This window comes from Phyllostomus hastatus, unplaced genomic scaffold (assembly GCF_019186645.2).
Source record: "Phyllostomus hastatus isolate PE091 unplaced genomic scaffold, TTU_PhHast_1.1 phas_scaffold_12, whole genome shotgun sequence".
Taxonomy (NCBI): domain Eukaryota; kingdom Metazoa; phylum Chordata; class Mammalia; order Chiroptera; family Phyllostomidae; genus Phyllostomus; species Phyllostomus hastatus.
Genome location: NW_025334007.1, coordinates 12,661,824 through 12,674,821, shown reverse-complemented (window position 1 = coordinate 12,674,821; position 12,998 = coordinate 12,661,824). Strand labels below are relative to the sequence as shown.

Sequence of the window (12,998 nt, the reverse complement as noted above, 5' to 3'; positions counted from 1 at the left end):
ACCTGGCTGTAGCTTTTACCGGTCACTTGGTTTAAAGCCAGGGCTTTTGCGTGACATTTGGCATTAAGCTCCTGTGTTCACTAAAATCGGTGAACAAACCAATTGCATTCATCTGGAATTTGTGGCACGAATTTCCAGCATTTTCATTGTGCATAATGCTAGACCCAGATTCTTTACTGGGCAGTGTCTTGTGATTATGACTCAACCATACTTTTCCACTTTGCTACCCCTGAAAACCTGCTAGACTTCTTTGAATACCAGCAAATGCGGTGTCTGGATCATTTTCCCAGCAGGAACAAATTTTTGTTTTATTGAACTGGTTCATAACCTAACTGCAATGTGGAATGAGGATACGACAGCAATTCCTGGTATAGCCCAATTTAACTGCTCTCTCTTACAGCGATTAAAACTAACAGCATGGGAATGCTTTAAGGGTTGAGGTTTTAACAAAGCTGCATGATCATCTGCCAATTTTTCCTAATGCAGGGAAAATTATTAAGAGGGCAGTAGAATTTAACTAGCATCACTTGCATTGTGAACACTGGAAGAGTCTGGGGTTTTTTTAATTGGGTGTTTTTTCTTGTCTTTTTTTGTTGTTGTTGTTTTGGGGGGTTTTGGGGGGAGGGGGTGGAGTTTTGGTTTGGTTTGATTTGCTTTTGTTCTCCTCTCGGGTGTGGTTCCATATCTTAATTAGGTTTATTGGTGTGCTGATTAAATCCTGATCTATATTCTTCTCTAGGTGCCCAATTCTGAAGGCCCTGATCTTCTGACATTGCAGAAAGCCATTCACTCTGCTAGCACCCCAAGCAGCAGACCAAAGGAGTGGCGTCCTGAGAAGATCTCCGATCTACAGACCCAAGTGAGTGGCACCCACATCAATCCTAGACTCTTATACTGCAGCGATCATTTCTTCTAAGGGGAGGGGGAAGGTTGAGAAATTTGGCCTCTCAGTGTTTACAGCAAGGCTGAGTGTCTCCCCGGGATATACCTTCACTAATAGCCAGGTGCACTTAGGGGTCCAGAGAGATCTTGTGTCAGTGACCCTTGTCCTACTAGGGAAAAAAGTGAGCTTCCATTCGGCTTCAACTAGCTAGGGGTAGGGCTGGGGGTGAGATTAAAGGATAAATAAGAAATGGCCCAGCTCTGGCTGATATGGCTCAGTGGATTGAACGTAAGCCTGCAAACAAAGAGGTTACTGGTTAGATTCGCCGTCAGGGCAAATGCCTGAGTTGCAGGCCAGGACACCCATAGGGGGCACATGAGAGGCAAGCACTTGCACATCAATGTTTCTCTCCCTCTCTTTCTCCCTCCCTTTTCCTCTCTCTGAAAATAAAGAAATAAAATATTTAATATAAATAAAATATATTTTATTTATTTATTTTTAGAGAGGGAAGGGAGGGAGAAAGAGAGAGAAAGAAACATCAATGTGCGGTTGCTGGGGGCCGTGGTCCGCAACCCAGGCATGTGCCCTGACTGGGAATCGCACCTGCGATGCTTTGGTTCGCAGCCCGCGCTCAATCCACTGAGCTACGCCAGCCAGGGCGAAATAAAATATTTTTTTAAAAAGAAAGAATATTTAAATCTTTGAAATCCATAGTATTTTTGATAGAAAATAGGCAAACTGTTGCATTAGGAAATTCATATTAGATAGTATGTATAATCACATTTCTCTGTCATAATGGGGGAAGAAGCAAAAACCATTATCTGTAAATTTTTCAGGTAACTGAGGTTTATCTCCTTTAAACAACAGTTTTTATTGGAAATTTTAAAATATTGTATCTTTTCAGTATCCCATAATGAGCATAGTAACATAATCTAACTTGTTTTTTATCACATTCACTATTTTATAAATCCATTATTCCTCCCTATAATTTCTGACAACCCTCATGAGCTTTTGAGTCTGCAGGGTTACTTGTGGTTTGGAGGAAGTCTGTATTTTTATAGGTTTACTGTTTACTATTTAATTTTAAACTATTACTCAGAGCTGTTGGAAGGAGTTGTCCACATTTTGATTGTATTTGCTCAACCATTTATATTTTCTGCTTCTAACATAATTAATGTAGGCTGGGGGGCAGAGGAGGTATAGAGAACCAGATATGCAAGTTATTGGATATGTATACAAATGAAGAGCACAAGGCTCTGAGTGTGGACCTGATATCCTATTCCCAAATTTAAAAAGAAGAGTACAGGGCTTTAGAACCTTCTTTGTATAACCACTTCTTTTGTCTAAAAAGCTCTTTTCAGGTAACTTGGTATCTCTAGCTGAACCCATATTATTGCATAGTTGACTCTTTAACAACATGGGGGTTAAGGGACACTGACCCCTGGCACAGTCAGAAATCTGCTTTTAACTTTGAACTCCCCCAAAACTTAAGTTGTGTCTTGATATCTGCCAGGGGTTGGTTCCAGGACCCCCTGTGGATACCAAAGTCCGTGGATGCTCAAGTCCCTTATATAAAGATAGCATAAATCAATGCATGCAGTTAGCCATCTGCACCTGCAGACCCCCAACCACAGGTGGAAAATAGTACAGGTATTTGTTTTAAAAAATCCATGTATAAGTGGATCCAAACCCATGTTGTTCAGGGGTCAGCTATAATTGCTCAATAGTTACATGTGGTCAGGGCTATGAAAATCGCCAGGAATTTCATTGTGTTATACCAATTTCATTTAAACAACAATACCAACACACTTCTGAGCACTGACAGTGTGTGTGCAGTGTGCTATGCCATCTCCCATGGGGACCACAGAGCTTTCTTGGACAGACTTTGGAATGGCCATGGAGGATGCTTCCCTAGGAGCGATTTCTACTTGAGTCAGTTCTCAAGCAGTTTCCCTTGGATTTCAGTGCTCTGTTCCATGAAATCTTGTAGTGTTTCTGGATATCATCAGCATTGCATTAAAATTTTTCAGAGCTCTTAAAAGCATGGGCCTTGAAGATTGGCAGCCAGCAGTGTTCTGAGGAGGGACTTGAATTTCAAGGTGCTTTCACAAGGCCCTTCTGATGGCGACGCTCATCACACTAACACAGAGGAGAGGGGAGTGAGCCCCATGTCACCAGTGAGGAGCCAACGGGGCATATGGCTTCCAGGACTCTGCCTTTTGCCTCACAGTGCAGTCCCCCCGCCACACAGTAGACAGGCAGGGCAACCGGGAGCCCATGTTAGAAATCCAAGGCCTCCTATGAGTGAATTGTACCTAAGAGTCTGCAGGGCTTTTGCTTGTTTCTCTGTGCTTTGTATGTTTAATGCCCAAATCTTACCCTCTCCCCTCAAAAATTAAAAAGAAAAAAAAAACACAACAACTCAAAACCAAAAAAGTAAAAGGGCAAAAAGGAAACATTTGGTTTTGTAGTGTCAAGGGAAAGGAAAATTGTGGAGATAAGAACAGGGGAATAAATACTTTGTAAATATATGACTATCTAACCACTACGCTGTATACCTGAAACCAATACAAAATAATATTAAGTGTAAATTGCATTGAAAAAAATTTTAATGTAAAAACAAATAAAAAGCTAAAAACACAAAAGGGGGGATATATAAAATTTAGCTGAATGTGTTGCTACCTAATTGGAACATAACATTTTTTTTTAGCTTCTCTTGCAGCTAGATTTGGTCATGCGGCTGAGCCCTAGCCACTGAAGCAAAAGTGCCAACTTTATGTGGCACTATTGGGAAACCTTCTCAAAAGGGAGAGTCACATCACTTCTTTTGCTTCCTCCTCCCCTCTGAAGGTGGGATGCAGCCAAACAGAAGGGGCACACCAGCTCCAGATTTCTTACCTGAATTTCTAGGCCTTTTCATTAAAGAAAAATAACTATAATCTTGTCTGGAAAAGAACAAAAGAACAAATAAGGCTGGACTAGGCCCTCCCTCCCCACAGGGCCCACCTTGCCCGGTTCCTTGCAGTCATCTCCGATCTGCTCCTTTCCTCCCAGCTCTCCAGTCTACCTTACACACACTCTCATCTTGTCTTCCAGAGCCAGCCGTTAAAATCACTGCGCAAGCTGTTGCACCTCTCTTCAGCGTCCAATCACCCAGCTGCTGCGGATCCCCGCTTCCAGCCCTTAACAGCTCAACAAGTCAAAAATGCCTTCTCAGAAATTCGAATTCACTCCCTGAGCCAGGCCTCTGGTGGGACCAGTAACATCCGACAGGAGCCCACGCCAAAGGGCAGGCCAGCCCTTCAGCTGCCAGGTCAGATGGACCCTGGTTGGCACGTGTCCTCTGTGACCCGCAGTGCCACAGAAGGGCCTTCCTACTCTGAACAGCTGGGAGCCAAGAGTGGGCCAAATGGGCACCCTTATAACAGAACAAATCGGTCTCGAATGCCAAATCTGAATGATTTAAAAGAGACAGCCTTGTAATGTGTGCTTGGGGCTGGGGTCAGGGGACAAGCCAGTTAGGAGGGGAGGGGAGGGGCTGGGCTTAGAGGGTGGGGTGGGAAATGGGCTGGGCCAGGGTGGTAAGCCAGTATTTTCAGCTTTATGAAGGTGTGTGCAATATTGTATGTGTGGAGCCATTGGGCTCCTCACAGCCACAAATGCTAGTCAGGGATCTTAGAGCCGCAGGAGTTCCTTAGGGATCCCCATCTCCACGGGTCTTGTGTGAGAATGGATAGAGTGTGCCGTTGAGGAAGAAGACGTTCTTGCCAGTTTCTCCCCCTTACATTCCAGCTGTAGTGCAATCCCTGTTGAACTTGGGAAAGCCAGGACATGTTCTGGCACTGCAAGGGAAAGAAAAATCCGTGTTGACCGATGCCCTCATCACAGATTTTTTTTCTGCCTAGACTAAATGTGGGGTTTGTTGTAATCCAAGAGTATCCCTTTGGAGGGTTAGCAGATGAACTAACTGTATGTCTTAAATTGTTTTCTAAAGTTCCATATTTGATAGGATTTGTAACATTTATTTATAATTAATATTGTATTGTTCTAATCATACCTTTTATGTTAAATGTAAAGTTATTTTGAGCTGTTTGGAACATTGTGAAGCAGTGGGACAGCTACAGTAGTTTCTATAAAAACTAAACAGTAACATTTATATATTGCATCAGGAGTATTTTATTCTATATATAAATATATATATGATAAATATCTGTCTGTTTTATAAATATAATCACTTAAAGAAAGTATCGTTATGACACTCTGCCATATTTTTATACATTTGTAATATGAAGTGAGTATTATACTTCTAATCAAGGGAGTTGACTTGTGGCTATATGTGACTGTAACAGTAGGAACCTTGCTCAACTTTTAGGCCGCAGCAGTAGCCTCTAGACATGCTCCTTGGTGTAGCAGACAGGATGTAGCATCTCCTTCCGAACCCACAGAGGAAGAAAGTGGGTTAGGCCAGTGAGAACTCTGGCAGGCCTCGTCTCTGTCCTCACACAGTTGGCTGCTCTTCATGTCCAGGGACATTCCTTGCACCTAAGGGAGAACAGATCCAGGCTCACTTATGGGTCTTTGTAGAGAGAATGTGCTCTTCTACTTAGCATTAGTGTAGAGCGTTGACCAAAGATTTGCCAGTGAACATTCCTAGTTGCGATGTTGTAAGAGGCCCCTGTGTGCAGATCTGGCAGACCAGCTCTGTGCTCCTGAATCCTGTGCGGTGTACCAGAGACTCTTGGTTGGGGTGGGGGTGGGGGCATGAGATACATGTGTGGCGTTTCTGTTTCTGAATACTTCCTTTGTTATTGCTCTTTCCAAGATATTTAAAAGGCTCCTGAAGTAACTCTAGATGTAGAGAAAATTGCTATATCCACATTGTCTTCTTGGGACTGTACACATATAACAAGGTTATATATACACACACACGGTCAGAACAGGACTTACCTTTCCCTCATTTGATCTCCTTCGACTCCCGAGTTCCTTCCAAGTGTCATCAAGGCCTTTGGCCAACAAAGGTTATAGCCCTGTGTCCCTGGGCCATCCTTGACAGAGACCACTCAACACCATTATCCATCAAGAGCATTAGATTTTTGGAAGTAGTCTCCTAGCAATAATATTTTTAAAGATCCCTTCCCATTCCTCAAAGACATAAGGTCTCAGTATTTATTACTTGTCCCAGGATTCTGAGAGTGTCAGCCCCTGAATCAAGTCAGCTGTAACTGAAATGTGCTGTTACTGTTCCCCTCCCCCACAATTTTGAGAACCATAGCTCTGATGTTTATGAAGATTATAAAGAGAAAGTCTTAGTTTCTTTGAAGCTTAAATTGTGTGCATATTGCATTTTTATATAACTACTATAATGATGTGTATTGATTATATATAGAGGTCATTTTAAGGTGCTTTTTATTTAATTTAATAAGTGTAATAGGCACTAAAATGAAACTCAACTGGGTACTATCATTGAAACAATTTGATTCAGACCAATAGTTTGCATGCTCTTTGGTTCTTTTTATATCTTGTTTCTTTTACCAGTTCAGTACTGTTCGAGTAGCTCTGAATTCTGGCTTTTCCCAGGCAGCTGCTCAGTTATATAAGTGATGTGGACCCTTAGCAGTTTTTGCCTGGATACTAATAACTATAAAAGGGTGTATAACTCTTCTTTTCATACTAGATCTGTACCTTGTATTTTCCCCCTTGCAAACCAGAAACTACATTTTTTTCCTCTGGAAAGACTTCTCACTGTGCTGTGCGCTTAGGAACTGCGCAGTCACATTGCCACGCTGTGGCATTTGAGGCTCGTTGTCACTTAGCGGCTGGTTTCCCATGTTTTCATCCCTGTTAACACTGGGATCTCAGATGTTTGCAGATCATTTCTATTTCTGATGGTTCTTCAAAGAAGGGCTAGAATAATTGCCTTCTACCTAGAGCAAAGTAAACCTAACTGATGAAGAGTCAATACATACTTTTCGTACATTCCCAGATTTGAGCCAGAAAATATCTACGGTGTTTTCAACTCGTGTTTTTGAGGTAGCTCTTTTATCCTCTCCCCAGCTTCTGTCCATTCTGACTTTTCATTGACCTTAGTGAGCTGTAAAGTGAACTTCAATCCGCATTTCTAGCAGGTATAATGCTTTTCCTTCTTGCACAAGGGGAATGGGAATGGTCAAGTTTCCTCTCAAGTCTGATGGGCCCTCTCTTAGCTTTTAACTGTTATTTTCCTCTGTCGATGAACTATCGATCTGACAGAGATTGCCACCCACGATAAGGATTTGATTTAAAGTCACAAAAGCTTGCATTTTCTTTAGGAAGGGAAATTCTTATGACATCTGTGTTCTCTTATCTGCCCTAACTTCCTAAAGAATGAAAAGGTTGAATAATTGCTTATGAATTACTTTGTTTTATGGAAGTATCACTGATGTCCTTTTGGAAAGAAACTCTGCTTCGCTGTTTTTCTACTTTTGCTTTACCACCATCCTCATTTTTTCTCCTCCGAAGTTCTAAATGAACTTTCACTGAATCTTGCTTGGTCTACATCTGAGGTTTAGCCTCTCTCCAGAGCTCCAGACCAAACGTACGCCGTACTGAGGGGCTCAAGTGAGCAGTCTCTACAGCAGTGGTTCTCAACCAGGGCCGATTCTGCCTCCAGCAACATTTGGCTATGTCAGGAGACATGTTAGGTTGTTACAACTGGGTGTGGTGGGGTGCTACTGGCATGTAGTTAGTAGAGGCCATGGGTGCTGCTACACATCCTACATGAACAGGATCCCCCACAAACCAAAATGATCCAGCCCCAAAGGTCAGTAGTAGTGTTGTGGTTGAGAACCCTGCTCTACTATGTTCCATCACTCTGCGGAGCTCGGCTCTGTCCTTGTCTCTCCAGGCTAGGAAACTGTAGGCATGAATTCTTCAGCATCTCGTTCTTTAAAGAATCTTCTCCCACTGTTTTTAAATCCCTGGAATCCTATTGTTTGTTTCTATTGTCTTGGGCCTGCTAAAAGGTGCATCCTTTAGGAGGAGACCAGAGTTACTTTATAGGTGTTTGAGAGCTTAAATTCTAGGTCAGCATCCTTAGAAAATCTTTCATAGAGCCATGATGCTTATATTTAGAAGTGAGCAGCAGCCTGGCAGATTGGCGTGATTTTTACCAACTGCTCAAAGGCATCCATGGCTTTTAGCTGTGTCTCCCAAAAGAAAATGTCTTTGTTTTTCATTTAAGTCATTTAATAGCTCTTTACAAATATTGGCACATGACAGACTGATTAGAAGCAAAAATCTCTGTATTGGTGGTTGTGACGTGGCTGTTATAGGAGTATTTGTGCTGTACGCTTTGGTCAAATCTGTTTTCAAACCTGCTTTAAGTCTCACCATAGGCAGTTGTACTTTCATTCTAAGCTCAGAGCTATGCTGGTTAGTTTCTAGTCACGTCATGTATTATAAAGTATGTTGTGGTTGTAGAGTTAGCCAGTTTAGCATGTTCCTAATCTGAAAATTAGTGGACTTCTCTAGGAAATGCTAGCCCATTTTCCCGTCCCACCTCCTCTTAGTTAACCTCATAGTATCCTCACTTCTTAAACTAGTTTTTAGAGTAAATAAGGAAAAAAGCCATTTATTTTCTTCTAGCTATGTATTGAGAATGACTCATAAGTGTACAGCTTTTTTTAAAGGCCAGAGGATTACTTTTCAAGTGCGTAGAAAGCACTGTTTATTTGTGTTCACCTAGGTCCTGGTGGTGACCCAACTTTTGGCAAGGGCAATTGCTCATTGCAGCATATTCCTAGAGCTCATCTGGGACTCAGAAACCTGCATATTCTCTCCTGATCAGAACATTTTTTCTGGAGAGCACTGCTTTTATATCTAGAAGTTCGTGACTTCCTGCATTATCGTGGGATGTTGAGCTCCGTGTGAGTACTAAGATCCACAGACTCATACTTTTGTGAACTGGGAATGTGGTATATGATACACTGAACCAAGTCAGAAAATACTGAAATATTTCCTTACCTTCTTCAGTTCATCACTAATAAAGTGTGTGGGCAGAGAAAACGTATTTACAGTTAAAACCAAATGGTTTCTTTAAAAGGGGCAGCAGAGAAGACAGTACAAATGTTATGTGTCCTGTCGCTAATCCCCAGGGCCAGAATCTCACAAGAAGATGCTCTCAGAGACTTAAAGAGCCACCTTACAAAACAAAAACTTGTAAGTGGTTCTCATTTCTTCCTTTTGCATCTTGACCAGCTGAGATGTAGAATATCTTGAGGTCTGATTCAGCTGGGTAAAAAATTCTGTCTCAGAAACCATGAGTAAATACAAGAAAATGAAGCTGTGATGGGACAAGTCCCTCGTCTGTCTGTATACACACAATGTGGTGAAAACAAGGTGGCTAGGAAACTCTGGGCCTGCTGCCCTAATCTATTCTATTTCTTCTTCTTTTAATTGAATGTACTATAAAAGATCATAAAGTTTTGTGCCAAGTCAGTTACTACATGAATATTCATTTCCCATAGTGATTTGTTAATTCATCAGCATTAGGCCTGGTCCTGACTCTACCTTTTTCCACTCCGGGCACTGACCTACCTTTCTGTGTATTTCCTATAGGCTATTAAATATGATCACAACCTGCCTTGTATTTTCATTCATTAACTGTTCACTCCCAAATTTGAGGGAGGTTTGTCTTTTTGTTTTGCCGGAAAAAAAAAAATTGTAATAGTTGCACGTTGGATTTCTAGGGCCAGAGAGCTGCGTCAGTGAAACCCGTTTCACTTCTAAGGCCCTTCATTACCTACAAGGTTAAGCTCGCTGAATCCCATTTGATCCTTGGGTCATATTTTGATCCTCCTTTGGAATCGGAAAAAAATCGGTCTCCGTGTTGTATGCAGGTTAGTAGTTGCCTTGTTTGCTACTCTTCCAGCACAGAGTATCAGGGAGAAAGAGGCCTTATCTGTTCCTCCATCCCCTCCGTTTTGACAGACTGCTAAGAATTCCTCAGGACCTCTTATGGTTTGGGATTGTACTTTCCCAAAAGCCTGACGTGATTCATTTCAGGCATAGACAAGGTTGTCCTAGTGTTCTGCTTCAGGGTTAATCAGACAAAACCCAAGAATAGAAAAGGTAGATGCCTTGACTTTTGTCCCTATTAAGGGATTGAAGTGTTTATCGCCAGAGTTGTCAAAAGCTCCAGTTACAAAGCATTCAGAGGGTCAAGAAAAAAAAAAAGATGCTGGTCCTTCTGGAGAACTTGGAAGTTCTCCACAATGGCTTAGGTTTTCCGAAGTGGAAAGCAAAGTTTGTACAAAATTAATTTTCACTAGAGATACACAATTGATTATATGTAGTCCTCTCAAGTCTATTTCCCTCTCCTTGTTTCCTCCTTGGTCACTGATGGAGTCATGCTGGAGGGGTAATGCTGTGATTGCAAGAAGTCAATTCTCACTGTAAACTTGGATTGATTAACAGAAACAATTAAACCGTACAAAATAGTGGCCCCTAATTCCTATCTCCAAGAATTGCTTTTGTGCCATTTTGAATTCAGGTAGTTATTCTGTATATAGTTAGAAGACTATTCCGAGCTTCTTCAATGTCTAGGAAGTTTGAAGGTGGTATCTGGGAATACATAGGGCAGGGTGACTTTGAGAACCCCGCTCACGCATGAAAACAAAAATAGGGATAAGCCAGAATGATATAACATCCAAATTTGTGGTAGTTGAAGAATCAGTGGAAATTCTTTAATTGCACAGACTTTATAAATCCATAATGCAAAGCGTAATTCCATACTTTTTACTGTGGCAAGGGTGTGCTGTGGTGTTAACCTTTTTAATTTTTGAATCCAAAATGAATTTAAAGTGTTGAATATTTAAATTCCTCACAAGCTAATTATGAACCATTTGTAAAGTGTTTATATAACTCTTTGTATCATGTGTTGGTACATCTTATCAAGTTTTTTCTGGCATGTATTCCATTCTAAACTTCTGTAAAATTTCTATCGTTGCTGTAAATATTATACAAATATCTATTCCGTGGTAACCTTAATTATCAGCATGAAATGGTTAATTTTTACTGAGCACAATGTATTTTTGAATGGATCTTCCCAAATGTCTTTAATAAAATGCAGATTTTGCACTGACTGATGTGATTGCCAGGCCATCCCAGTCTTGAGCACTGTTGTCCCTCCACTTTGAATAGCAAGCAGCTCTGTAGTTTGTTCCTTCTTTGTAAAGAACTTGTTGGAATTCAAATGAGGGATAATGGGCCTTTGAAGTTGGAATCAGTTTAAGGGACCGAAATTAATGTAAAGCAGGACAAATCCTGTTATTTAATGATGTTGATAATTTTTTTGTATTTATAAAGCTTTTTTCCCCTTCTGGCATTTTGAAAACTGGTTTCTTTTACACGTGAGTGTTGTCTCCTTTGCATGTTCACTCGGTTGGGTTGGGGAGGATGGGAAGAGATGCTAGCCTCCTGCTCAGTGCCCTGGAGAAAACCAAGATGGACAGCTTAATAGAGATTTCTTTGTGTTGTAGAGCAGGGGGTTGGCAAACTTTTCTGTCAAGGGCCAAATAGTAAATATTTGAGGCTCTGAGCCCTAGGGTCTCTGACTACTCAGCTTTGCCATTGTGGTGCAAAGGCAGCATTTGTAAATGATGGGTGTGTCTGTGTTCCAGTAAAACTAGTTATAAAAACAGGCCAGGCACCAGATTTACTAACCTGTTCTAGGCCTTCACTTCTGTCTTTAAAGATAAGAAGACCTACTGAGTAAATGCTCCATCAGGGAGGGAAAGAACTTAAATTTTGTGATACCATATCTAAATATTCTCTTTCTTCATCTTTCTAAACAAAGGATAGCTGCTAAAACCCAATGCTTGGCATTCTTATAAGCCCTGTGTCACCAGCTTCTTTGCTCCGGGTTTCTCCTTAAGTCATGGAAACCTGTGATTTTTTTTTTATGTTCACACTTACTATGGCAGGACACAATGCCAAGTGTTTTACTTCTATTGTTACATTTACTTTTCACAACAGCACAATGAAATGGGTTGTATCCCCATTTCATAGATGACAAAACTGAAGCCTGTGGACTTTACATTAACTTGCCAGAGGTAGTCAGCTAGGATTTGGAGCTGGGTATGTTCACTGTAAAGCCTGCCCTTCAACAGTACTAAACAGTGTTTCCATGTGTAGAAACTGACATGAGATTCATACATAGGTGATTTGTTTACCACCTTTTCTCCCATCTCCCAGCAGCTGGTAATTGATTTAATTTGAGAATAGAATATTTCATTGAAATAAGGCACTAGAGGTCCGGAGACTAGTGAAGTGGTTAAAAGCCAGGATGTGGAGTCAAATTGCCTGAGTGGAATCCTACATCTTGTGTGGCTTTAGGCAAGTTACTGAAGTTTCCTATGCCTGTTACCTTATCTTTAAACAGAAATAATCATAATGGTACCTACATCACAAGGTGGTTGTGAGGATTTGATGAGATGATAACCTTCAAAGCACTTGGTAGACTCTCAATAAATACTAGCTATTACAACACTATTGCTAGTATTTGTGCCCCAGTTGGCAGCCCTATGAAGTTGAATGTCAATGAATCTTGACTGCCAGTAATGGAGAATTCATTAAGCACATTAGATATATTTATCCTATTTGATCTTCACATCTGCCCTTTAAAATTGTCCAGGTTAAGAACCATTGTAACTTGAAGTTTACTTATAGCTTGGAGCTACTCTTGGATCACAGGGGAAGCAACAGCCCTTACAGCTGTACATTTGTAGGCAGGCCTTAGCAGTCGCATTCCAGGTAGACCAAAAAATGGGCTCCTGGCAGCATCTGCGCAAAGGTTTACTTTAAATGTGCAATCTTCTGGGTTCCAGGACTAGATTCGTAGTGGCATCTTTATTTTGAAGTACCTTTGCTCTGTCCAAGTAACCTCCTCCCACACTGAATACCAAAATCAGCTCAGACTTTTTTTCTTTATCTTGGCAACACTTACTGCTACTTTTTTTATTCGTAGCATTTAATTTAGTTGTTTTAAAATCTCCTGCAATATGTTACGTATTTTTTTTACCACAGTTAAAAAAATCTCTTAGTGCAGGCCACACTCTAGCATTTCTGAAAATAAAAG

The 12,998-nt window shown here is 41.1% G+C and overlaps 1 protein-coding gene across 3 annotated transcripts in view; it reads left to right on the top strand.

Moving 5' to 3' along the window:
- The window catches only part of CDKL5 (cyclin dependent kinase like 5), a 148,638-nt gene extending 144,247 nt beyond the window's left edge, over positions 1-4,391 (top strand). For all 3 annotated transcript variants that reach the window (XM_045855815.1, XM_045855813.1, XM_045855814.1), the window contains 2 exons: positions 740-859; positions 3,980-4,391. In XM_045855815.1, coding sequence (XP_045711771.1) covers positions 740-859; positions 3,980-4,366 — 507 coding nt within the window. In that variant the 3' untranslated portion in view covers positions 4,367-4,391. The remainder of the gene's footprint in view (positions 1-739; positions 860-3,979) is intronic.
- Positions 4,392-12,998: the final 8,607 nt, after the last annotated feature.